Source organism: Chrysochloris asiatica, unplaced genomic scaffold (assembly GCF_000296735.1).
Source record: "Chrysochloris asiatica unplaced genomic scaffold, ChrAsi1.0 scaffold00210, whole genome shotgun sequence".
In the NCBI taxonomy this organism is placed as follows: Eukaryota; Metazoa; Chordata; class Mammalia; order Afrosoricida; family Chrysochloridae; genus Chrysochloris; species Chrysochloris asiatica.
This window is the reverse complement of record NW_006408728.1, coordinates 3,763,140-3,790,708: the sequence shown is the minus strand read 5'-3', so window position 1 is coordinate 3,790,708 and position 27,569 is coordinate 3,763,140. Positions and strand designations below refer to the sequence as shown.

The window sequence follows — 27,569 nt, the reverse complement described above, 5'->3', positions numbered from 1 at the left end:
AAGGGGAGTGGTTAATCTTACAGTCCAGAAACAGAGGACCCTAGGACCATCAAGAGAGGAACGCACAAGCAGAATGCGGGACCTTATCCAGAGAAGCAGCAGCGTTAGAGATGGAGGTAGAGATGGGGCATGGAGAGGGTGAATGGCTGAGGACTCTAGATTCATGGACTAGGAAGAGAGGGACTAGGAGCTGGTGGCCAGGAGGCAGACTTGCAGAATGGGACGTTTGAAGATGTAAATTATTATATATGCCTGAGTGGTTTTTTTGTTTGTTTTTCAAAAAGCTAAGTGGATATAGAGAAATACTGTTAACAGATGGTACATGGAGGGGATTATAATCATTGTAATGAAACAAGGTATATGATTTGTTGAATGTAAAACTGATGATATGCCCTGTAAACTTTCACTCAATCCACAATAAAAACCTTAAAAATAAAAAACTACGATGGATTACCAAATAAAAAACAAGGCAAGTTACCGTTTAGAAGCAAAATCTAACTGAGTGGAAATTTTGGTGTTTTGTGAACGCAAATCTGTAACTTGTTCTTGAAGCTTCTCAAGCTGCTCATTTTGTATCTTTTCATTATCTGTCTTTTCTTTTTTGTAGTTCTCAAAAATTTCCTGCAACTAAATAGTAAAAAAATTATTAGAATGGAGACTGTGTTCTCTAAGGAGCAAATCCAAAGACAATGATGTACTCTTTACCTGTTTAAGGGCAGCCTTAGCTTCTATAGCCTCTGTTGACTCAAGAGTAGGTACGGGAGCAGGAGTGGAAAGAATCTGTGAAGTACTTGCACGTTTTGGAGTTGACATAAGAGAAGTATCATCTAAATTAGAAGCTTTAGGAATGCAAAAATAAAGACACAAAATGCTTTGTTGGTTTTCATAAATCAGGTTAACCTAGTATGTCTATGTGACTATAGCATTACTAAAGTCAACAAGCTAAGCTTATTGAAATGAAACATGATAAGATGACCATTGTTGCTATTGTTAGGTGCTGTCAAGTTGGTTCCTTATCCTGTACCATCCTCACAATTCTTACACTTGAGACCACTGCTGCTGCCACTGTCAATCCATCTTGTTGGCGGTCTTCCTTGTTTTTGCTGACCCTCTATATAACCAAGGATGATGTCCTTTTCCAGGGACTGGTCCCTCTGATGACATGCCCCTAATATGAGAGACAAAGTCTTGCCATCCTTGCTTCTAAAGAACATTCTGACTGGACCTCTTCCAAGATAGATTTGTTGATCTGGCAGTCTGTGACTTTTAATATTCTTCTTCTGAGGTCTTCATTATTCATCGTTCAACTTTCACATGCTTATGTTGTTGTTGTTATGTGCCATGGAGTCGGTTCTGACTCATAGTGACGCTGTACAGGGTTTCCAAGGCTGTAAATCTTTACAGGAGCAGAAAGCCTCATCTTTCTCTTGTGGAACAGCTGGTAGTTTCAAACTGCTGACCTTGCAGTTCACAGTCCAATTCGTAACCACTACACTACCAGAGCTCCTTTACCTTCCAAACAGGAGAGGAAATGTTGAGCCAGACAGGCTCCAAGAAACTCAGTAACTGACTTTTTAAACTCTGGTTTGTGGGACATAATAACTATTTTCAATTTATTCTGCATTCTTTACTTTCTAAATGCCATCTGTTTCAATGGCATGCCACATCGCTAGATGACTGTCACATTACAAATGAGAATTCATTGTCTTGGAAGTTGGACTCTGGAACAAATTACAGGCGAATTGAAATTAACTGGCAAAGCTTCCCTCTCTTGCTTTTATATGAGGCTACTGCAAATACCATGGCTTAAGTCAGGCGCACCTTTGTCCTCAAACTGATATCTTTGCTCTTGAATGTTTTAAAAAGGTCTTGTGCAGCAAATTTATTTAATGCAATATGCCATTTGATTTCTTGCTACTGCTGCCATGATTGGTGATGATTAACGTAAAACTAACTGAATGAAGTCTTTTGACAACGTCAATCTTTTCTCCATCTACCATATTGCTGCAGTTATGAGGACAGTTACGAGGACTTCTTGTTAACTGCCGGAGAGGTGGTTCTGACTCACAACCACCCTGTATATGGTTTCTGAGGAGTGTCTGGTGGATTTGAACTGCTGACCCTGGAGTTAGTAGTCCAATCCTAGTCCAACACACTTAGACTCCTAAAGGATTTAATTTAACATAAAATAGTGGTGGCTGCCTTAGAACTGATGACATCTTTATTCAAAGACATATGGTAATTAAACGTGAAGCAACCACCATTACTTAACATAGTAAAATCAATTCCCTTATATACATTTTAGTAGCAGTTTCCTAACACATTTGGAAATGTTTAAGATAGCATATAAAAACCTACCTTGTAATGGAATGACAACTCCTGTTGTTTGTGACAGCAAAATCCGATACATATCACGTTGACGAACTATGGAATCAACAAGTTGCATCTGATGTTGTCGGGACTCACGGAGTTGTTCCAATTCAGCGAGTGAGCTCTCAAGTTTAAGCTGAAGCTCGGTGATTCTGCAGGAAATGAAACAAGTCTATTTCACAAGTCTGAGATTCAGAGTTTGATGATTATTATAATTTTTTTAATATAAATTAGGCATTTTATTATTTAACATTAAGCATACAATCTTCATCTCTCTTATCCTTTCTTTTTTCTTGCCCCGGTATTTTAGGATTTACTTTTTAAACCTACTATGCAATGCCATCTGAAAAAATGTTTGCAAAAACTAAGATCAGTTCTACCTAGTCCAAATTAATCTTACTTTTATTCACAGCCATTTTTCAGTCTGCAGCATCATACAAATTAAAAAAAAAAAAAACCTTTCCTTTGCTTGGGTAATCTCTACATATCCTATCAGTGAAGCCTGGTATATTCTCTGAATGCAAATTAGGTTCAAAAAAAGCAGACAAGCTTTTTCTATTACAGCACTAACCAGATAATACTAAAATAATCTATAATTCCTTTTTCTTTTCCCATGCTGCTCATTTACCCACCTCTTGAAATAACCATTTCCCAAGTACTCAACAGTTAAAAACCCATACTAGAATTCATTATTGAACAACTCAGGTGGTCAATTGCTTACTTGGTTGAAGTTGTTTCTTGTTCTTCTCTTTCTCTAGTTTCCCCAAGTTCCCTAAGAGCCACTAAGAGACGCTGATTTTGTTGTTGAAGCTCTTCAATATTTCTGTAAGATACTAGATGCTGTGATATTACTTCAGATGAACTACTTATATCAGCAGAGCTTACTTCCTCATCCCGAATTACATGGTTACCCCTTGCTTCTTCAAGTTCCATCAACAGTACCCTAATCTAAGAAAATAAAGTCTTAATTAGTATTGGCTTCTGAAGATGTTTAAAATGGAAATGTTAAAATGAAAATATTACTTTATGAAGTCTCAACTTTCACTAACTTAAATTCTCACCTTTAAAAAAAAAGAGTCCTGGTGTGGCTCTGTAGGATAATGCACTGGACCTTATGGTTGATTTGAACCACAAGATCAGTGGTTCAAATCCACTAGCTGGATCCTCAGAAACCCTTTAGAGTCAGAATCGTTTTGACATGTAACAAATTTTTTTCTAAAAAGCATGAAACTTCATGATTTTAGAAACTAAAATTTAAATAATCAAAGAAAAATTTAATGAAATGGAGTTATCTTTAATTTCTATGCTAATGTGTCATGGTTTCGGCCTTTTAAAAAGTAGCCAAATTCCAATTCTAAAATATGTCCCCATTTTTGTAAAACAGTGACCAAATACAAATTTATACAGCAATATAGGAGAGGGATTTCAAAAAATTCATGGAAAAATTCTATTCTTTCAATTTTATTTTCCACGAACTTTCTCAAGTTTCCTTTTCTATCAATGTGTCAATTACATATGTATTGCATGGCACGGCAGAGAGAACAGTATGGAAAATAGATTTTTATATACAAAGCATGCATGCAATGACATCTACATGAAAATTTTACATGTGGGTGCTATCTGTGTATGTATGCACGTAAATATCAACAGTAGGGCAAAAATGTTACTGATGTTATGGGTCCTTGAGTCATTTTAACTCATAGTGACCCTGAATAGGGTTCCCAAGGAGCAGTTGGTGGGTTTGAATCTTGTGGTTAGCAGTACAGTGCATTTCCTATAGTACCAAAAGTGATATTACACCGTGATGTTACAGAAATAGTATGAAATTTTGTTACTAAGCCAAACATATCTAGTGTTTGTCAAAAAACAAACAAACAAAAAGAGCAAGTGGGAGAGGAATTTATATAACATGTTTTTTGTTTGTTTTGTTTTGATAAAAGCAACCAACCATTAAAAATGTTAACATACACTCATGTGTGTTTGCACACATATTGACAAAGTAGTGAAAAGATACATAGTCTATTAATTTGGTTATACTCAGAGACTGGGACAGTATATCTTTGAAATACTTCATTTACTAAAACTAACCCCTATTATGTGAGGAGTTCTCAAACATTTCAAGAGAAAAGGGGGTGAAAGGGGAGGAAGTTCTAGGTAAAGACATTAATTAGGTTGCAACTTTGCTAATGTGCATTTCTAATTATTTAATTAATTAGAATTTCATATGGAGTTCTATATTAAATATTCGTACACATTTACTTACAAAAGGACATAAAGTGTAACAACAGTATAATGTTACTGGGCAATCAGTTCAAAAATACAAGAGACAAAAATATTTTTTAATTCTGTAAGAAATTCTAACCTGTTGTGAAAGATCTTTTATTTGTATTTCCATTCTTTGATTATCTCTTTCAAGCACAGAAGAATGCTTGTTTGTTTTATCAGAATCCTCACGCATTCGCTGGATCTCCTTTAGAATGCAAAATTTAAGAATTTTTAGTGTTTTCCTTTGCATTTTCTGTATTAGACTTATATAAATGAAAGATCGATAACTAACAAAAAATATACAGTACTCAAATACCATAGTAATCAACTCATCAACTAAAAACATAACACAAAGCCAACCCAATGACACCAACTTGTTTCTGACTCACAGTGACCCCTATATGTGGTTTTTTATGGGACTGCAGATCATTGCACAAGCATACAGCCTCACCTTTGTTCCAAGGAATGGCTGTTGAGTTTGGCTAATATGACTTGCGATCAGTAGCCCAATACCTAACCCACGTAAGTTACTAGAAAAAAAATTGTAAGATTTATAGTACTTTACAAAGTGTAACATGTATCACTGGGGGTTTAGAGACAAAATTTAACAAGGATTGCTACACACAAAAAACGTTTTTATAATCTTTAGTGTTTTATATGAAATTCATGCAAAGTTTCCATTTTAATGTTTCATTTTCACATAAAAATGTTTCTAGTATTACAAATGAAAAACAGGTGTTTCAACTATCTATGAGCACACTGTTCTAACAGTGCATTTAACCCAATTATTTCAGTATAAACAAAATTATTTAAAAATGAAGTATGCAAACATTCATGAAAGATGGTAATGGTACAAAACTTACGGGCTTGAAATGGGATTAAGATGACAAAGAAGGTAGCAAACTGGCCAAGAAACCAAAAAAAGCCTATGTAACACAGAAGTACTATAGAATCTAGATTGGAGAACACATGATGTATGTTAAGTTCAGAGATCCTGCTATATAAGAAAATGGAAACATTACGTTTCTCAGCAGTTAGGGGAAAATTATTTCAGGAATTTTTATTATTGTTACTATATATTGCATGAAGAAGTGAAACAAACAACTTGTTTCTAAAACATACAGCTACTGTTGTTACAGTTTCTCTACCCAACTATCCCTTGACAAGCAAGCAATAGCTAAAAAGGAAATATTTTCCTAATGTACTTGGAAATTTAAAGAAACAAAACTTCTTGGAAAACTACAAAGTAAGAACCTGTAAAATAGTACAGCAAACAAACCCTAGTGATGTCAACAATGAGAAACCAAAGATCAAATAGACTTAAGGGGCTTCTTTACAAACTACATGGGGAAGGCATGCCTATCAAAAAACCAGTCAAAAACTGCTAGACTTAATCTGATTCAGGAAGAAGAGTCCCTTAGATATAATACACCTTAATTTAGGCTGACCCATAAATTATAATCGGCAGCAATAATACAAGTTCAATTTTGAATTAAAAAACGATAATCTTCAAAAAGAAAAATAAATTGCTAAGTTTAGAATAGCAAGCAAATCGATTTACTTGAACTTCCTAAATAAAATTTGTGTAATAACTTAAGATTTTTTTCAGTAATACTAATAGTGATATCTTAAATACAGATTATGAGAGTAAAATCACTTTTTAAACTATCAAAAAGTAATCAGAAAAAAAAAAGTAACCTGAAGAAGTAAAAGACATTTGAATTTTCTTGATACTTCTAATATGCAAAGTAAACCAAAAATGCATATAAAGATTTCTCAAAATGTTAAAAGAATTCAAAATAGTTCTGTCAAACAATATTATTGTTTCTAGATGTTGTTGGTATTTTTAAGTGCCATGGAGTCGGTTCCAACCTACAGCAACCCTCGACAGGGTTTCCAAGAAGGGACTGGTGAGCTTGAACCACCGACCTTGCAGTTCAAATGACTTTGCAGTCTGGTGCGTTAATCCACAGCGCCACACCAGAAAATGACAATTGTTTGACAAAGAATGACATGAAGTTTAGGAGAATTCTATTACAAAAAGAGACAATTATTTTAATTGAAGAGTCGCAAAGGTGATTTGGGTATGTATACTCCACTAAAAACCCTAAGGAAAATATACTAAATAGCTTTCAAAATGTAAAAGGCTCATGATTTTAGTTGATTAAAGTTAGAACGTTTTGAAGTAGAACTGTTTAATAATGGGATGAGAGACTTCAAACTCCATAAATATCTTATTATGGGAAAAAAATCCACTTAGCTTTTACTAACAGGAATGAATACTTAAGAAACTAGTTACTCATCCACATGTTTTTTCCATAGCTAAAATTGAGGCATGAAACCAACCTTCATAGCCTGTTCAAGTTTAACAGATAAACTTGCCACAGCTTTCTGTGCACGTTCATACTCTTCACGTTGGCGTTTCAAAATCGGTGCTTTGGCTTCAACTTCTTTCACTATTTCATCAAGATATTTATTAATTCTTTTGTTTTCTAGTTTCTCCAAAAGCAACTGATCCTGCGTTTCCACATAAGCATTATATAACTGAAAAGTAGAAGAGGGATTTTTCAAACTTAAGAACAAATGCATGTAGCCCATTTTGCTTTATCATAAACATTCTTTAACAGTTATACAAAATAAAGGTGTTTATTATATGTTATTTAGAACCAGGAATCAAGAAAGCCTCTCCTAGGATGATCCATTACTCACCATATGACAAAGATAATTTTTCTTGAGATTACTGTTTTAGGGAGATCTGAATACTACAGCCCAGTAAAATTAATGGCAAGATCTATTATCATCCTTACCTCAGTTAATTTCATGCCAGGTTTCACTATCTTAGCTACAGCTGCTGCAGTAGGAGACATGGCTGCAAGTTCTTCTTCAGATAAAATGGCTCCTGTGCCATAAACACAAATTAAGTACATTTCTATGAAACTGCCAACTGAACACTACCATTTTTTTCAAGACAAGTAAAAGTGACACCTACTGTACACTGCATATTAATGGCTACGAAGATTTTAAAATATGAAATTAGTTAGTCCTGTACCAAAACCCAATCCTAAAAATCACATAGCAATTATAAGAGGGGGCTTTAAAAAGTTCAAATAAAAATGAAATTAGAAGATAATGGAATTTTCCCATGAATTTCTGGAAGGCCCTTTGTACTTGAAACTATCCTAGAAACTAAACACAGTTTTGTGTGATTGATTAGCACTTACAGCCAAACTCAGTAAAGACACAGTTAAGAGTACTGATTTTAAATTGGAAAAAAACCAAAAATACATTTTAATGATGTTATTATTAAATGCCTTCAAGTTGGTTCCAACTCATAGTGACCCTGTATAGGGTTTCTTAGGAGCCGCTAGTGGGTTTGAACAGCCAACCATATGGTTAGTAGTTCAGTGCTTCTTTTAAAGGGCCACACCAGGACTCCTTTAATGGAATTACTTAAGGGAAGTTTAGCATAACAGAGAAATACTGCTAGTTAAATGACTATTACATATGGAAGTCCTAGTATTTAAAGTCATCAGTAAGCATCACTATTCATACCTTTTCGTTTTGTGGCAGAAAGCAGGTCATTTGCATTCTCCAGTTCCTTCTCCAATTTCCCTATTTTCTCAAGCATTTCTTTTTCCATTTGATCTTTAGATTCTTCCACCTCTAGAAGATGATCTTGTATTGCTTTGTTTGCTAAAAGCATTTTTAAAGACAGAATACCAAACACACAGTTACGATCTTGCATCTTACATAATGCAGCACAATATATATTATTCTTCGCTTTAACAGATATTAAATTCTAGAGATTGTGGCTGACGGTATCAACTTGCAATGCTTAGAGTTTCTTAAGTGCCCTTGCTTGGTAAACATGCTTTCCATTCAATGCTTTTTGTCCATGAAGGGGAGTCCCGGTGCTGCGAAGTAGGATACACACTGGACAGCAAGGCTGGTGGTTCAAACTCACCAGGCCACTCCTCAGAAATCCTATACAGGATCGCTATGAGTTGGAATCAACTCGACAGCACTTAATAACAACATCCGTGGATGAAGATAAGGAAAGACAAATTGTAAAAAAGTATCTCTGGGTATCTTTGGTTCCACTTCTGATCTTTAGTCGTAAGTATCGGAAATGGATGGATGAAATCATAAATAACTACCTTACTAAACAAAAGTAAGAATTTGAGGAACCAAGGGTTTGGCAATACCCTACTGACAAAATAAAAGTTAAGATTTACTTACAGATTACTCAAATGATAAGCCTATATGTACTAATCAAAGTAGATACTTCAAAAATGGAAGAAAATGTTGCAATTAGAAAACCATATATATATTTACATACATACATATATATACATATATTGTTGTTAAATGCTATCAAATCGGTTCCAACCCATAGAGACTCTGTATAGGATTTCCGAGGCTGCAAATCTTTACAGGAGCAGAAAGCCTCATCTTTCTCCTGTGCAACCTCTGGTAGTTTCAAACTGCTGACCTTGAGGTTAGCAGCCTGACTTGTAACCACTACATTACCAGAGCTCCCATATATACATGGCTATTATATGAAATAAATAGTACAATGTTGTTGTTGTTAAGTGCCATCGAGTTGATTCCGACCCATAGTGACCCTTTATAGGGTTCCCAAGGAGCAGCTGGTGAGCTTGAACCAACAACCTTCAGGTTCAAACTGACTTCAAGTTACTATATCCAAGGATCTTTGTTTTATACCAATTTTGTCTTTAATAAAAGTTAGTTTGATTTCTAAATCCAACAATCTACACACAAAGGTAAAGAAAAAGCTATCTTCTACTTAAAATAACTCCTTCCCTAATTATAAACTCTTACCTTCTCCAGCTTCTTTCAAAAGCTTGTGCAGTTCATCCACTGCCCGGGTTAATTCATTGCTCTTTGCTTCTGAGTCATCAGCAGCACTCTACAGTAAGTTAAACTCAAAAGGTTACTTAACAGCCATCAAAGCATCATTAAGATATTAAACATGTGATGAGGTATTTACCTTGTATAGGTTAGAGAGTTTAATATGTGCATTCAATTCATTGTGGAATTTTTCTTCCATACTGGCTTGCTGCTCCTTAGCCTAAAAGAATAACCCAATTATATGAGTCTAGTTTGACCAGAACTTATGTTTATGTTGCAGTAAAAAATACATGCCAAATAAAAATAATATAGATTTGTTCTGTCATAAATAAAGGCTAAAACATTAAAGTTTAAATCAGCTTTTAAAACAAAAGTGAATTCCTTGAGGCATAAAATACTAATGGTATTTTTATCTTAAAGTGGAATCAATAAAGTATCCTATACTGATTTTATTGAAATAGTATTCTGGATTCAGCATATAATTGCTATTTTTGATTCTAGCTATTTTAGCCTGACAGTGTTACAGTGCCAGAGACAGTTTAAAACATGAAATTATTTTATAAACAGCTTCATAAATGTGTTATTATTTTGTAAAAGGCAAACATTGTAAAGTGAATATATAGACCTCTTTCAATTTGGTCAACAAATCTTCTACATGCTTCTGAAGATGCTCATTTGATGTTTTCAAGCCATTCATGTGTTCTTCCAGTCTAGAAACCTAAAAACATAATACAGAGTAGGGGAACATGTAACAGTAAGTAAAATTAATTTGATAAAATTTCTAATAGCAAGTAAAAGCAAAATTTACATGAAATATACATTTATGACAATGAAACTCATGAAACTATGTGTTTGGATTTAGCTCAAAAAACTTACCATTATTTCCTAAACACGTGTCTTAGGAAAGATAAATCCCATGATGGTAAACAGTATCAAGATTTAGAGAATATCTTAAATTTATTTAACTGCAATTTTAATTTTCTGGGACTCCAAACTTGAACCTGGATCTTACACTTGAGTCACACATGAATGAATCTTTTAACAAACTGGCACACAACTATAAGTTATACCCTACATGGAAAGATAAATGTTTACTTGTTTACCTCTTCTTTTTTGTTTTCAAGATTACATTTAAGCTCCAAAATCTCGTTTCCTTTTTCTCTGCCAAGAGCTAGAAGTTCATCTGTTTTGGTTTTTAACTCTGTATTCAACCATGCATTCTGACTATGTAGTAATTCCTTTTCTTGCTCCAAACGTTTTTCTCTGTACTAAATAAATCCAAAAAACAGAGCTTATAGTTATTATATATGGTTATAAAAAAGATGGTCTATAGCTAAAGGACATGCAGAATTTTAATTAAAAATAAAAATGAATAGCTCTTTGCATTCTAAACTAACAACACAATCAGGTAAGAACAAAATTAAATTTCAAATAAGCAAAATAGTTCAATTGAAACTGGCCTAATATATAAATCCCTGATATTAAAAACAAAATAATACTTTTACCTACCTAACAGATAATCAATATGTGTGTATTTAAATTTGTGTATTAAGCAAAAAGAGTATTAGGAATTATTTGTTACTTGCCTTAACAGAAACATCAGAAGCTTGAAGTTCATCTAATTTTAACTGAAGCTCACCCTTTGTTGTATTGCTATCTTTAAGTTTTTCATTTAGACGTTTAACATCCTCTAGAATTTGAAAATAATTAACAGTTAAGGCTTTGTGGAAAAAACATGAAAAATGCATCCCTAGGGCTGAAAACATTTAATACAAAGTAAGTAGTTCTCAACTCCCTTTTAACTTGTTTATGCCATACTTAACTGCCAACTTAATTTTAATCAATAGGCTATAAAGCATGCAAAGTCATGCATCCAACCAAACATATCAACTATACTTGATATTACAGTGGTTTGAGTTCACCAGCTGCTCCTTGGAAATTCTATACAGGTTGCTATGGGTCAGAACTGACTCAATGGTCCTTAATACTTAACAACAACAAAGCTAAAAACTCAACATTAACCTTAATTTTCCTTAGATATACTTTAAAGTTTAAGTGACCATTTTTTAAGTTAAAAAGTAGTGACAGATTAAAAAAAAAACTTCACCTCCAGACAGCTAGAATATAAACATTCAATTTTTTTTAACACCTTAGGTTTTTACAGAAAAAACAAAACAAAAAACTTTTACCTACTCACTATCTGAACAATACCAACACATTTTCTGAAGTAACTTTATCTGAGACTGGAATTGTAGTTAATTATTATTGCAAAGAAACAAGAATAGCTAAAAATCCTTCCCTTTGTAAATAAAAACATGAAAAAACCTTTTAAAAAGGAACTAAAAGGATCTTGACAGCATTAGATAAACCACGTAAAAGTAATGTTCACTTGAAACATCAGTTGTGTTTAATATTTTATCCTCTATTTGTTGTACTCTAGATGTACTACATATTACTTCCCAGCCACTTTAGTCTGTTTTTAAACATGGACTCTTTTTAGGTTTTACATAGAATACTTATGGACATCAAAGGTGTATGTATAAAATAAAGAACAGGAGCTCAGCCTTGAAAACTGAACATTTAAAATGCTCCCAATTTGATGCTATAAATAACATTACAGTATATTTTAATATGCAAACCTTGGTCTAAAGGTTCCCTGAGAAAAGTTTTTCATTTGTGCACTAGAGTAGGGGAAAAACAGACTATTCAGAACTCTATACTGAGCCATGAAAAAGAAACATCATTGAAAGAAATTAACTGGGAAAGGAAGGAATGAGATTGGAGACTAAAGCACTTCTTAATAATTTATTCTTCATACCTGTTAAATATTCAAGTTCTTGAGACAGTCTCTCATTGGTTCTAATTAAGTCTCTTTTCTCAGCTTCTAATTCTTCCTTTGTTCTTGTAAATTGGCTCTGTCATAAAAATGAGTATGAGTAATACATTTAAATAACTGAGTGAATCAATATAGGCACTTGAACATGGGATTGTCACTTAAGTTTGCAGTAGCTGGAAAACATTTGATTTTCTTTCTCTGATATCTTATATATAAAAAGTTTTAAAACTATCGACAATCCTGATACTTTTGTTCGTATGCTTGATTTTCCTATTGACTTTCTCAGGCTCAAGTGAATTTCTCCATGTTCATTTTACCATATGGAATAATGTCCTAATGAAACTTGTCTTTTGTTGTTGCTGTTGTTGAAGTGCTTTCAAGTCGGTTCCGATCCATAGCGACCTTGTATAGGGTTTCCAAGGAATGGCTGGTGAACTTGTACCATTGACAGAGGTTCAAACTGATTTTAGAAGTCCAGTGAATTAACCTACAGTACCACACCAGGACATTTGTTGTTGTTGTTAAGTGCCTTCGAGTCGGTTCCGACCCATAGCGACCCCGTACAGGGTTTCCGAGGGTGTAAATAGCGGACATTAAACTTGTTTTTAGCTTTGGGCTCTTCAAACATGTCAACAACAGATACTGTAGGATAAGCACTCAACCACAAGGTCAGTTTTGAACCACAAGGTTGGTGGTTCAAACTCACTGCCACTCCTCGGAACCCTATACAAGGGTCACTATGTGTCACAACTGACTCGACGGCACACAACTACCACCATCCCTATATTTACATATTGTTGTTGTTAAGTGCCGGCAAATCAGTTTCCCCTCATAGCAACCCTGTATAGGGTTTCCAAGGAGTGACTGGTAAGCTTGAACCATGGACCTTGTAGTTCAAACGGCTTTGCAGTCTGGTGCATTAACCCACAGCACCACACCAGGACTCCATATTTATATATTAGTTCTACTTAATTCTCAAGAAAGATTCCTAGAAATTACTTAAAACTCTCAATTGTAGCTGTTGTTAAGTGCCTTGGATTCGGGTCTGACTCATATTGTGATCCTGAAAAGGGTTTTCCCAAACTTTCTATGCGTCTTTCTTCCACAGAGTGACTAGTTAACTCAAACAGCCAACCTTGTGGTTTGCAGTCCAATGCTTACCCTATGGAGCCACCAAGCTTCAAAACTGTTTTAATTGTCAAATTGCTTTGCAGCAAAATAACAGAAATTTATACGCATTTTAGTCAAAAGTACAAATCTCATTGCCAGAATTAAAGATAATGAAAGGAAAGAAGAGAGAAATAAACTGATGCAAATGTGGGGCGACGTAAATAACCCTGTTTTATCTGTATTTTTTTTATAAAAAGTTCAGTAAAACTGTTATATTGTCACTGGTTATCTGGATAGCTTCCTCTCTAATTTCTTTTTTAACTCCTTTTGTCCATTTTCCCTTTGAATGATTTTCTTATAATTTGAAAGAAGTTAGTTGTATATATTGAGGACATCTTGTTAAGTGCTGTCACTTCCAACATGTAACGAACCTGTAATACAATTTTTGAGGATTTGAACTGCCAACCTTGTGGTTCACAGTCTAGTGCTATAGTCTTAATTTTAAGAAAAACAAAGACCTTTTTAAGTCATTTGTTTTCAGTTTTTGAATGCAAAGAATTAAACATTTTTATTGGGTAGGATATCATTAACTTCTAATACTATTTTTGTTTAGAAGTCCTTCCCAGTCAATAGTCAAATAAGTCCTGATGTGGCGCTGTTGGATAAATAGTCCAGTAACCACATGGTTGTTGGTTCACGTCCATCAGCTGCTCGTTGGAAACCCTACACAAGGTCACTGAGTCAGAAGTGACTCAACAACACTAAACAACAGTAACAGCTGCTGCTTCTTTTTTCTTTTTTTAACTCTTAAACTGGAAATTATTTGGATAGCACTGTGAGATTAAGATCTATCTAGGTATTCTAGTTCCACCCCATCCATGAGCATCTTTCTCAACAGCCATTCCTCAGAAACCCTACACAGAGTCTCTATGAGTCAGACCCTACTTGATAGTACTATACAACAACATAACGAGTTTAGGAGTGTAGCGCTGCAGGACAAGCACTGGACTAATCACCAGGTTAGTGGTTCAAACCCATCAGCCACTCCTTGGAAACCCTATACAGGATCACTATGAGTAGGAACCGAATCAGCAATTAACAACATAATTGGGTTTTACTTCTTGATTATCTGGTTCTACTAATCTCTGTATCAGCTGATGCATTATGTTTTACCTATCATAACTTTACAAAGCATTGTAACATGTGGCTAGGCATGAATTTTTAAATGTACACTTTCCCAGAATTATTCAATGGATTATGACCCATTAATTTTTTCCAATCACCTTCAGAACTATGCTATCGAGTTTTAAACTATCTCACTTGGTGGAGTCAAAAACATTAAACCAATACATTAATTTGGAAAATCTTCCCATCCAGAAACAGGTTACATAATTATTGTTGTTAAGTGCCATCGAGTCAGTTCGTCGAGTCAGTTCCAACCCATAGTGACCCTGTATAGGGTTTCTGAGGAGCAGCTGGTGAGCTTGAACCACCACCTTACATCTCTGGCTTATTAGGTTATACTTTTACAGTTTTCACTAAAGTATCTGAATTTTCTTTATGTAAACACTTTCTTGAAAGTAATTTCTAGGTATATTATGGGTTTAGTACAACTGTTGAGACTCTAGGAACAGAATTTTTTCTTTCTTTTACAGATTGGAAGAAATCATTCTTAATTCAATACCAAATGTATTTTATTGTCAGATGCAAATTAAAAAAAAAAGCTGTAAAGTTTTATCCTGTTAAAAGAGTCAATGAATATAGTCATTTTATAGTCTATAAATGACTATACTTAAAATATAGTCATTTATGGTTAGTAATCCTCACAATTATATTCAATTTATTATTCTTTCACTGCTTAAAAGAAATAGTTACTGATATGGGTTTATTTTAATTTCCAACTAAACCAAAAGGCCTGAAACAATGACTGGGCCACAGGAGGCATTCAATAGATAACTAGGAAAAGAAAAGAAGGTATAAAGGATGGAAGGGAAGTAGATAGGTGAGTAGATGGAGAGAGAAATGAATCCCTGAAAGTCTAACCTATATAAAGCTTTACAGTATTTGTAATAAGAAGTTAAAAAACAACCCAACCCAAGGGCTACAGACTAAAAATAGTGGGTTTTATATTCAGTAGTAATACACTCTAATGAGTAAAAATAATGCCCAATCAACAAATGTCTAGAAATCCAATTAAGAAATGTACATATACATATTTTTTAAAAGCCGTTTTTCCTAGTTGCATATCTGTTTCATTTTTCCACTGACTAAATAACATAAACACAATCACAATAGAAACTTTCGCAAGTGTTTTATTTACAATATCTTTATCCACTGTAATAATACTTTTACCTGAAAGGCAGCATTGCGATCATGAGCAATTTCTAGATCTTTGTTTTTCTCAGTTAGAGCTTTCAGTTGATTGTCTGGATAAAAAAAATTTTATGACCATACATGTAATTAGCCTGAAAATCACAATAATCGTTTTTATCCAACTGCTACCTAAATCTGTTTTTAAAATCCAGAAAAATTGAGTTGTACAACATCACATTCCAAAAGCATGAACATAATCCACATTTGCTGTATTTTTAAATGTGTTTAGAAAGTCTGGCTGCTTAACCATTTGTACTGTCAGGTATAAATTATACAAAGGACCTTCAAAAAGTTTATAGAAAATGAATTAAAAGACAATGAAATTTGCCATGAACTTTTTGAAGATTCCTCATATAAATTAGAAAACTAGATAAAAAGAGCAATTAAAAAGAGCAATTAACAATACCAATTAAATGTACACAGCAAACAAACAAGTTGTCTATTGTCTTACTTGCTATCTACTGCTGTCCAGTCTTACAGATCTGAAATATAAACTAAAAATCCAAACATAATTCTACACCTCAAGGGAGGTATGGAGTCCTGGTGTGGCACTGTGGGGCAATGCATCAGACTGCAAAGACCTTTGAACTGCAAGGTCAGCATTTCAAGCTCACCAGCTGCTCCTTGGAAACGCTATACAGAGTTACTATGGGTTGGAATCAATTCAAAGGCACTTCACAACAACAACAGGGAGGTACACTAGTAATGTCTGTCTCCATCAGGTGAGTTATATCCCTAGCTTTCCTCTTCCCTCCTTTCTCTAGCTTTCAGAATAATGTACAACCAGAACCATTTTCCTGAAATTCTTCACCACCACCGCTAAAGGCAAAGCCTTCAACAGATGATGAGCATAACTACTCAGTATTTATGCCTCAAAACAGGTACACATGAGACATCATATATCATGCTTTTAAATGAGGTACTCTCAATAGTAGAGAGTTATAACCTAAACAAGTAAAACAATGGCATGGGTCTATTAAGAGAGAAGAGGTTGCTTTAACCAGTCCTTTGATTACTACACACCTGTCTTTCTTCTGTATCAATCAAAATAAAATCTAACTATATCTAATTGCAATTAATTATCATGTGTCTACTACAAAATGGTACTAACATTGCTTTTGTAACTGTATGCAAAGAGTAAGGCATATTATCCTCCCAAGAAATGTCAGGAGTTTTAGCTAAGATCTGTAAACTGCCTAGAAAATAATGGTGGTGGTGGTGGGGGGAACCCACAAAGTAAAATAACCACCTCTAGTTCACTAGCAGGAGCTCTGGTAGTGTAGTGGTTACGAATCGGGCTGCGAACCGCAAGTTCAGCAGTTCGAAACTACCCACTGCTCCACAGGAGAAAGACGAGGCTTTTTGCTCCGGTAAAGATTTACAGCCTCGGAAACCCTGTTCAGGGTCGCTATTGGTCAGAACCGACTCCACGGCACTTAACAACAGCAACAGTTCACTAGAACTGAGCCTTAAAGAGGAAATATCCTGAGATTCATCGATACTTATAAAAATTAAAAGAAAGGAAAACAAAATGCACTGATAATGGAATCGATAAACTCTATACAATAACAAAAATAATTAAATTATTCCCTTTTTCAGTTATCTAATGATTTATCCCTTTCAAATGTTTTCAAACATTTCACAACTGATCTGTAAGGCTGAGTAAGCAGACAGACATGTACCAGCCAGATACTTACCATGTAAGTCACACATGGTAAAATAACTTTTAATAGCACAGTCAGAATCAGAAAACAGACTTCCTCATCATTAGCTCTGCGCTCTTGTAGCGTCTTTATCTTTTATGGGGAAAAAAATTAAAATATGGTAAGTGAAAACAATGATGTTGTTAAGTGCCGTGGAGTCAGTTCTGACTCATATCGACCCTGAATAGGGTTTCCAAGGAGCTGCTAGTGGGTTTACATAGCCAACCTTGCAGTTAACAGTCCAGTGTTTATCCTACAGTGCCACACCAGACTATAATACGTATTTCCATATATACAAAATAAATGTTTTCAAAGCATTCTCAATATTCTAGTAATACATATGCAAATACGACATTCAATACTTACTGAGCTTTTCTAGTTCAAGCCGCAAGTTCTGGCACTCTCGAGTTTCATTCACAAGTCTCTCCTGACTGTGAGAAAGCCTCTTCTCTATCTCAAAATACTGTTGTTCTACAGAAGAACGAGAAAAAAAATCAAGCACATATACACATTTGTCAATGCTGCTGCTGTCAAGTGCCGCTGAGTCGGTTCCAACTCATAATACCCCTGTTCAGGGTTTCCAAGGAGTGCCTAGTGGGTCTGAACGGCCAATCTTATGGCTAGTGCTTATCCTACATAACCATGCCAGGACTCCATACTGCCAATTCTGCTATTCATTTTCAATAACCTAGATTTTAAAATTTGGTATGCTGGAGAAAAGTATTTTAATTGTAACCCAAAAAGAAAGATTTGAAGAAACAAACAGAATGTACAATGAAAAGAGTTTTACCTAGTATTTCTAACAGATAATATGACAAAATGAAATACGGCCCCAAATGGCTTTAGTATTTAGTTGTGTATGTAAATACCCAAGTTCACGAATATCTTGATAGAAAATAGACAATATCTCATTTATCTTGGTATTTTACGCTAGATAGCAGCAGACTGTTTGGCTTAAGGCAAATTTTTAAATTGCTATTGTTCTTAAATGCTGTTGAGTTAGTTACAGCTAAAAGCAACTCTGTAAAGGGTTTCTGTAAAGGGTTTCCAAGGGGTATCTGGTGGGGTCCTGGTGTGGCACTGTAGGATAAGCACTGAACTGCTAACTGTAAGACAGGCAGTTCAAACCTACCAAACTTCTCTTTGGAAAGTCCATGTTGTTGTTGAAATGCGCAGTCCAGTTGGTTCTGACTCATAGTGACCCGGTACAGGGTTTCTGAGAAGTATTTGGTGGGTTTGAACTGCTGACCTTGTGGTTCCAATTGAGTGCTGATCTTACAGTACTACATTAGGAGTCCTGGAAAGGGCATACTGGGTTTGTCATGAGTTGGAACTGAATGGATGGCACTTAACAACAAACACACACACACACACACAACATACACAGATATATAGGAAAAAACTGTTCAGCTAAAAACTGCTTTGCTTTAAAAGGTTTTACAATAGTTAAAATAATATCTGAAAATGTATTATCAACCGTATTGTTGTTGCTGTTAAGTGTCATTAAGTCAATTACAATATGTAACAAACCTGTATATCATTTCCAAGGAGCAGCTGGTGGCTATGAATCATCAACCTTACAGTTAGCTTTTGGTTAGCAATTCAGTGTTCATCTTGCAGTGCCACACCAGGACTCCTATTATTATTAGTATTACTATAGAATAGTAATATATTGACACTATAGGGCAAGCACTGGACTACTAAGCACAGGATCAGCAGTTCAAACCCACTAGTCACTCCACAGCAGAAACAGGAGGCTTTCTGCCCCTGAAAAGATTCACATGTGGCATGAAGGATAAGCACTAGACTGCTAATTGCAAGGTCAGAAGTTCACAGTCACCAGCTGCTCCTTGGAATCCCTAAACAAGATCACTGACTCAGAACCAATTTGAAGGCACTTAACAACAACAAAGTTTCACAACATTGGAAATCCTGTACTTGGCTGTTAAGGGTTGGAACCAATTAGACAGACATAACAATAGCAACAATAAATTTATGTAAAGTATCAAACTTCCCAAGAGAAAGGACTGAGTCTAGTTTAGCATAACATTAAGCACAGAACAGACAAGCAGTTATTTATTGAGTACTTAATAGAAAGCCATATTATTATGTTAGGCTTGGGGATTCTGCTTGATAATTACACCTTTTTGCAGAAAACGACATACTCAGAATTTGCCATCGTATTTTCAGCACTATTACATACCTCAACTCATTTTTGTGAGCACCTAGTTACTTCTAAGACCAAAGAGTAACAGACACTAATTAACTAATGAATGGTCAATGAGACAATGGACTTGGAATGAAGATTATTAAAAAGTAAAAAGGAAATTACCATCACTGAACATGCAAGGAAACAGGGCTTTACATGAAAGAAAATTTAGGTATTCTAAGCTTAGAGCATAATGAAAGGGAAGAATAAAGATGGAAAAAAGTTGCAATCGCTGGCAACTCTGGTGTAAAAGCACCTAAATATTCACAAATAAAAAGATAAGTGTGTGAAGCTTAAGATTAAAAATTAGAAAAATCTTATCAAACGGTGACCGTAATAGGAAAGAGAAGGCAGGCCTAGGCTGCCCACGGAGCACAGGTAAAGATGCTATGCTCTTTTCTCAGGGTCGTAGAGAAAATGCGAGCTCCTCAGGAGCGGAAGGCCAGACACAGCTAAGTCAGACGCAGAACCATGGCGGGAAGAGTGTCTCACTTACCGCTCTCCACCTTGAATTTTTCGTGCCGTCCTTTTAGGCCATCAATCTCGGACTGCTGATCAGCAAGGAACTTTTCAAGTTTGTTTTGGACGGACTTAGGCAACTTGTTCAGCTCCGTGCGCTCCAGAACTTGCTGCAACACCGCCGCCATGTCGGCCGGGGCAGGGGTGGCAGCACCCAATAGGGCAGAAGTGGGGAAAGACGAAGACCAGGAGAACCCAGAAGCCAGGGCCGTCGCCTCCGTCGCCTCACTGGGAGGCTCCCGCGCGCCCGCCCGTCGCAGACTCCCGCGGCGGGACCCTGAGAAATCGAGTTCTGCGGTGGTAATGGCCCAACACTGCCCGCGCCCAAAGTGCGCACGCAGCCGCCTGAGGCTGCGAACGCTGGGAATTCGAGTCCAATGACGGCCTCTGACCCCCCACCAAACAATCCGATTTCCGCTTCCCCTTTCTACCCACTTCAACACACAGGCCTCTGGGAAACGTAGTATTTGTTACAATCCCTTTCAGAAACCCAATCCCGCGTCCCTCGTTCCCTTTCTTCCCCCGTTGCCCCTCCCGACTTTCTCTCCTCTCCCGGCAGTATACCACAGTCCGCGAGGTGGCGCTACAAACGTATCGTCAGCTCACGTCCCTCCCTGAAGAACTGGTGACCTTACCCTCAAAGCCCCGGGATGTCATGGGTCGTCCTCTTTGGCGGTTTCTAGACACTGAGCCACTAGAGGGCATCGGTCCCAGTAAAGCCGGACAGTGGGGGCCGGGCTACCGCCACGCTCTCAATGGCTCCCGGAAAGGGGCGGGGTGGCGGCCTCGGTTGCTTTGGCAGAAGCACTGCAGTGAAGGGAGGGGGCGGTTTGCGTCATCAATATGAGCCACCGAACTCCCAAGACCCCGAGCTTGGGGTGAGAACTGAGGTGTGGGAAGTTGGTCGCATTGTGATGACTTCATTGACTATGGAATTGGAGGGGAGTTTGGCCCTTCTGGAAAAAAAAAATCCATTTCCCTGAATCTTATACTGCGACTGACTTGTCTGCCACGAGTGCACATTCTGAGTTCAGGTGAGTCAGTGTAAGGGTGTAATATTTGCATATGTCTTGAGTTTGTGCTTACGCACTTGGATACAGAAAGCTGTCTTTTTAAAAACTTCTCATCGATTGACTTCTCCATTACTCTAGTTAATATGTGTGTACTGCAAAGCAGTTTGAACTGCAAGTCCTGCGGTTCAAGCTCACCAGCTGCTCCTCAAAAACCCTATACAGGGTCTCTATGGATTGGAATCGACTTAACGGCACTTAACAAAAACAACCACCCTTTAGTTGATGGCTTGTTTTTCTTTTTAAGGAAGAAAAAAGGGAAAACATGAACAGACATGCAGTAAACACACAAGTTCAGGTCTGACAGACTATCCTTATTTGAAACAGCGTATCCGGCTACCATTGATTGATTTGGTTCTGGGTGATTCAAGGGCTCCGATTCATTTTTTCTGGAAGAGAATTTTAAAAAATAAGGAGTTGAAAATCCCATGAAACACATTTCTATCCTGACACACTTGGGGTCTCTATGAATGGAATCAACTCCAGGGCAGCGGGGTTGGTTTATGTTGTAAGGTAACATCGCAGAAAGTGTTAGTGATTGCAGTTGTCCTGATGGCTTAGTAAATTGCGGGTTATTCGCTGAGCTGCTAATCGCAAGGTCAATAGTTTGAATCCCTCCTATCCAGAGGCTGTATGAGTTGGAACCGATTCGATTCCAAACAAGCCAGTATATTTATATTTTTGAAATGGAAATGAACTGTCAAAACTTGGTTACCAGATGTTTTCTAACGCGTTCTTAAAAACTATTTATTTATCACCCTACCACCATGACAGCTCTAACTACTTTGTTTCCAAATCATGATTCCTTAACTTTTAAGCTAAATGTGTAGATTCTTTCATGTTTGATTACACTTCTGGAAGTTTTTTTTTTTCAATTCTTTATCGAAACTAAGTGTTCCTTATGTTGTCTTTCTTGCATGTTCCACAGTCATAGGATTTTGGTCAGTTGGTGACTTTCTCACATAAAGGTGTATTTATTTATTATTTTTTTTTAAATCATTAAATTAGTTGTGAAGACATGTAAGAAATACAAACGGAAGCTTCTTAGTTGTATTTTGTTAAGTTGAGTCAGTTCCAACTCATAGCATCCCTGTATCTGTTTTCCGACAGCAGCTGATGGGTTTGAACTGCCGACCTCTCAGTTAGCGGTACTATAGTTGTCTTATAAGTCAATGAGGAGCTTAATGTTGGTTTTATATGAAAATAAGTGAAAGTATTGCTATAAAATCATAGAAACCTTTATTAAACAAAAATATCAAAATGTGAAACTATTGTTTCTCAATACATCCTCTTTTGAAAGCAGTGTTTCCATCTCTCTACTAATCCTTTCCTGAGGAATTCTGTGCTCTTCAACTTGCAGTATGTCAAAATAGTAGTTTGGCATCCTCATAGGACTCAAATCATGTCCCTTTTCATGGTTCTTTGAGTTTGGGGAACAGAAGTTTGAAAGGACAAAATCAGGGCTGTAGTGTGGATAGAGTATGATCTTCCAGTGAAATTCTTGTAGGACAACTCAAAGAATAAACAGGTGCATTGTCACGATGGAAAAACTCCTTATTTCAGATTTCCTAGCCTTTTTCTCACCAATGAAATTTTCTTAAAACTTTTGCATAATAAGAGTCTTGCTATGGTGCTGTTGGATAAGTTCTGAACTACTAACTGCAAGGTTGGCAGTTCAAACCCACTAGCCACTCCTTGGAAACCCTATATAGGATTGCTATACATCATAAGTGACTGGATAGCACTTAACAACAACTTTATATAGTAAGTCCCTGTGATCATCTTGTGTCCTTTGAGAAAATCTGCCAAGATTGCCCTCTTGGAATCTCTCAAAGCAGTCACCCTAGTATTCTGAGGTAATCTTTCTGACTTCAATTTAACTGGCCTATCAGATCCCCTCCAAAGCCACTGTTTTGATTGGAACTGGTTTTGGAAAGCAACCTAATGAAACTAAGTGTATTACTGAAGGAACTTGTCTGTAACTATGCACTGATCACATTGCTATAACTTTCAGTTCAGTGCTTATTCTAAAAGTCAATGAGGACCTTAATGATGATTTTATATGAAAGTAAGTTAAGTACTGTTACAAAATCATAGAAACCTGTATTAAATAAAAATATCAAAATGTGAAGCTAGTAGGGCTAGCTTTTGAAGGAGTCAAATAGCATGATGAAATGACTGTGGTGGTTGTGTGCCACTGAGTTGACGACAACACTGTATAGGGTTCCCAAGGCTGTAAATGAATGCTCCATCTTTCTCTCACGGAACAGCTGGTAAATTTGAACTGCTGACCCTGTGGTTAGCAGTCCAGCTCATTATCCGCAATGCTACTAGGACTCCTTATGAGGGCTTCTTATGAAATAGAGGAAAATTAATACACAGCAATATGTCATAAGTCACTGCTTAATGTGTAAAGGCCTTAATTGTGTTGAGGCTTTAATGACATGACACAGGCGTTCTAAGTTTTTTTTTTTTTTTAATGGAATACAAACCTGTTTTATTTATATAGTTGTCAGAAAAGACATAGGGAAAGTTTGATGTATTTTGAGACACAACTGAACAGGCTCTTTGAGAAAACAGTGTCCACTGTGCCATTTGAAATTTGAACTAATCTTGTGGGATTTTTAGTTTTAGAGTGATACAAACTACCTGTGACTGGCAGTTTACCATACAACATTGACAATAAACTTGTCTTTGTGGTACTGAATAAGATTCCAATTTATATTTACAGAGCCTTAAGTGATTTATCTCTTGGGAAATTACATCTAAACACATTATTTGGAATACTGCACATATGTTCCCGTAGTCTGCTATTTTATAGCGTTTTAAAAAGATATCTGTTTTTGCTCCCACACTGAATGTGAACTCCTTGAGAGAATTGCTCATAATCATCTAGCTCTTTTAGTCAGCATCTTTGATTTTAAGCTACAGAAACTCAAGTTACAGGACCTTAAACTAGTAAGGTGAATGTACTAGAGCTACTCTTTGTGGTAAACTGGGGGACAACATGTGATTCCTCAGTATGTGCATAGTATTTAAGAGCATGAGTTCTGGAGTCCAACTGCAGGAGTTTAAATCCCACCTTTGTCACTTTTACAGCTGTCACTTATACAAGTTACTTAATCCCTTTTTCTTCCAGAAAATGAGGTAATAATGTTATAACTACTTCATGGTACTTTGGGAAAGTTAAGTAAGTTACCACTTGTAAAACACTTAGAAAAGGGCTTTGTACAAAGTAGAAGCTATTTTCAGTGTTATTGTATTGCAATTTATCTACTTATGTAACTCTCACTGTACTGTGAGTTACTCAAGGCCAGTGACCGAGGGTTGTTCATCTCTCAAACCATTTTTCCTGACGCAATTTCTAGCATATAGTAATTCTTTAATAAATGCTTATTGGGTAAATGATTCTTGATGCCTTCAAGTTTAATAGTTTCACAGAAGTTATCATCTTTCCTATTTTTATAAATGAGAACAATGAGACACAGTAATAGCTTATGAAAGATCACACAACTAAGAAATTGTTGTTATGTGCCATCAAATCAGTTTTGACTCATAATGACCCTATGCACAACCAAAGAAACCACTACCTGCACCAGCCTCATAATTGTTATGTTTGATCCCATTGTTATTGCCACTGCATCATTCTATATCGTTGGTGGTCTTACTCTTTTTCATTGGCCTTCCACTTTACCAAGAATGATGTCCTTCTCAGGGGGCTGATCCTTCCTGACAACATGTCCAAAGCATAAGAGGGAATCTCATCATCCTCTCTTCCAAGGAGTGTTCTGGTTGGCTGTACTTCTAAGACAGATTTGTGTGTCTTTCCTAACAGTTACTCAAATACATCTGTTCTTCTAAGTGTTCCTAATTCATTGTCCAGTTTTCAGATGTATATAAAACGGTTGAAAATCAGTTCTGTGTGGTGTTGTAAGATAAGAATTGGATTGCCCTGAGGGCACCCGACCACTTGCCTTGATGGCTCCTGGGTGAACAACTTGCTTGTTCTTGTGGTAGTCAATCAGACTGCTGTTACTGTTTTGGTTTGTCCTGCTCGTCTTTCTTTCAAGAAGTATCTTCGTTTCTTCTAGCTGCTCCAGACTGATCTGCTTGTCCTCTCAAGAGGAAATTACCCACCTCAGAAGATTCTGGATGGGGATTCGACCTATGGCCTTTTATGCATAGTCTTTTAACTGTGATAATCATGACAGGCTATGGATAGCATTGCAGAGAATGGGTATTCAAGAACACTTAATTGTATTTGTGAGGAACCTGTACATAGACCAAGAGGCATTTACTCAAACAGAACAAGGGGATACTGAATGGTTTAAAAATCTGGAAAGTTGTGTGCTAGCGTTGTATTCTTTCACCATACTTATTCAGTCTGTATACTGAGCAAATAATCTGAGAAGCTAAATTGTATTGAAGAAGAATGTGGTATCAGGATTGAAGGAAGAGTCATCAACAACCTGTGGTATACAGATAACATAACTTTGCTTATTGGAGTGAAGAGGACTTAAAATACTGATGAATATCTAACACCACAGTCTTCAGTATGGATTGCACCTCAATGCAAAGAAAACAAAACTGGATTGAACCTCAATTCAAAGTCACAACTGGACCAGTAAATAACATCATGGTGAACAGAGAAAAGATTAAAGTTGTCAAAGATTTAATTTGTTTGGATCCTCAATCAACATTCATGGAAACAGCAGTCAAGAAATCATTCAATATATTGCATTAGGCAAAGCTGCTGCAGAAGACCTCTTTAAAGTGTTCAAGAACAAAGATATCCATTTGAGGTCTAAGACGTACCAGACCTAAGCCATGGAATTTTCAATTGTCTCATATGCATGTGAAAGCTGGACAGTGACTAAGGAAGACAGTAAAAGAACTTGATGCATTGAATAGAGAAGTACCATGGCCTGCCCAAAGAACAAACAAATTTGTGTTGGAAGAACTATAGCCAGAATATTCCTTAGAAACAAGAATGACTTCATCTCCCTTACTTCAGACCTGTAATCTGGAGGAACCAGTTCCTGGAGTGTAACATCATGGAGGAGCAGTGAAAAAAAGGAAGACCCTCAACAGCATGGATTGGCACAGTGATAACAGCAATGGGCTCAAGTGTAACGATTATGGGGTGGTGCAGGATTGGACAGTGTTTCATTCTGTTCATAGGGTTGCTTTATGCCAGAGCTGACTTGACAGCATCTGACAACAACAACGGCAATCTTACCCCAGGTATGGAAAATAAGTTTGATCCCTCGTTCCAACTCTGATTGATTGACATTTGTTTCCTGCTGCACTGTTGAGAATTCTGAAGCTACATTTAAGCTGTGCAAGAAAGAATTCACTATTTAATAACTATTCACTGCTAGGCATGGGGGTTACAACCACAGTATGTCACTTCTGGCAGTACACTAACCCCATTTTTTATGTGTGTATATATATATATATAATTTTTTTTTTTAAGCAAATTGTATTTTTACCTAAAAATGCCTTTCTTTCTTTTTTTCTTATAATTTAGGAACTTGAGTTAGCTCTCAATAATGGGAAGAACCTACATTGTAGAAGAGGCTGTTGGCCAATACCTTTCAAACATCAATCTCCAAGGAAAGGCTTTTGTGTCTGGTCTTTTAATAGGACAAGTATGTATCTTTTACTATGTTTATTGGTAAAGCAAATTACTTGTTGATTAAATAATATGCCATTATAAATAACCTTAAGGTTGGGGTGCTGTGTTATCAAAGAAGTGCATGTCAAGTGGATACTTCAGGAAAAACATGAAGAAGTAGGATAAACCTAGTCTAGGTTTGCTTGAGTCAGACACATTTTCTTTTGTGCAATGTAAAAATAATTTAGTATGTGGTGGTTATTTTTCATGGAGTGAAAACTTTCATGGAGTGAAATAGCAACCATGTAAAGGGTTCCCAAGGCTATAAATCTTTATGGGAGCAGAAAGTCTCAAATCTTTCTTCTGCGGAACTGTTGGTAGTTTCAAACTGCTGACTGTGAGATTAGCAGCCTGCCCGATTTAGAACCACTAAGCTACCAGAGCTACTTGTAAGACATACTAGTACAAATAAATTGTTAAAATGCCAATTTTGGAGTTTCTACATACTAATTTAATATGCAAAAAATATTATAATATGCAAAATCATTAATTTAGTATGTTGTTGTTGTTGTTAAGTGCCGTCGAGTCGGTTCCGACCCATAGCGACCCTGTACAGGGTTTCCGA

At 36.3% G+C, this 27,569-nt stretch overlaps 2 protein-coding genes across 5 annotated transcripts in view; one reads left to right on the top strand and one right to left on the bottom strand.

Annotated features, from left to right (window-relative positions):
* TPR (translocated promoter region, nuclear basket protein) overlaps positions 1 to 20,962 on the bottom strand; it is a 75,623-nt gene extending 54,661 nt beyond the window's left edge. The window contains exons 1-18 of one of the 2 annotated variants that reach the window (XM_006872700.1): positions 20,893 to 20,962; positions 20,235 to 20,534; positions 17,896 to 18,000; positions 15,806 to 15,879; positions 12,326 to 12,422; positions 11,094 to 11,197; positions 10,611 to 10,775; positions 10,133 to 10,225; positions 9,647 to 9,727; positions 9,478 to 9,565; positions 8,188 to 8,328; positions 7,443 to 7,534; positions 6,982 to 7,179; positions 4,733 to 4,840; positions 3,092 to 3,318; positions 2,359 to 2,522; positions 706 to 839; positions 479 to 627 (exon numbers count right to left, since the gene is read on the bottom strand). In XM_006872700.1, the coding sequence (XP_006872762.1) occupies positions 479 to 627; positions 706 to 839; positions 2,359 to 2,522; positions 3,092 to 3,318; positions 4,733 to 4,840; positions 6,982 to 7,179; positions 7,443 to 7,534; positions 8,188 to 8,328; positions 9,478 to 9,565; positions 9,647 to 9,727; positions 10,133 to 10,225; positions 10,611 to 10,775; positions 11,094 to 11,197; positions 12,326 to 12,422; positions 15,806 to 15,879; positions 17,896 to 18,000; positions 20,235 to 20,534; positions 20,893 to 20,962 (2,390 nt within the window). Of the gene's footprint in view, positions 1 to 478; positions 628 to 705; positions 840 to 2,358; positions 2,523 to 3,091; positions 3,319 to 4,732; positions 4,841 to 6,981; positions 7,180 to 7,442; positions 7,535 to 8,187; positions 8,329 to 9,477; positions 9,566 to 9,646; positions 9,728 to 10,132; positions 10,226 to 10,610; positions 10,776 to 11,093; positions 11,198 to 12,325; positions 12,423 to 15,805; positions 15,880 to 17,895; positions 18,001 to 20,234; positions 20,583 to 20,892 lie in introns of those variants that run through there. The other variant, XM_006872701.1, reaches the window with a different exon arrangement.
* Positions 20,963 to 26,879: 5,917 nt separating this feature from the next.
* LOC102827212 (chromosome unknown open reading frame, human C1orf27) overlaps positions 26,880 to 27,569 on the top strand; it is a 57,269-nt gene continuing 56,579 nt past the window's right edge. For all 3 annotated transcript variants that reach the window (XM_006872699.1, XM_006872698.1, XM_006872697.1), the window contains exon 1: positions 26,880 to 26,978. In XM_006872699.1, coding sequence (XP_006872761.1) covers positions 26,880 to 26,978 — 99 coding nt within the window. The remainder of the gene's footprint in view (positions 26,979 to 27,569) is intronic.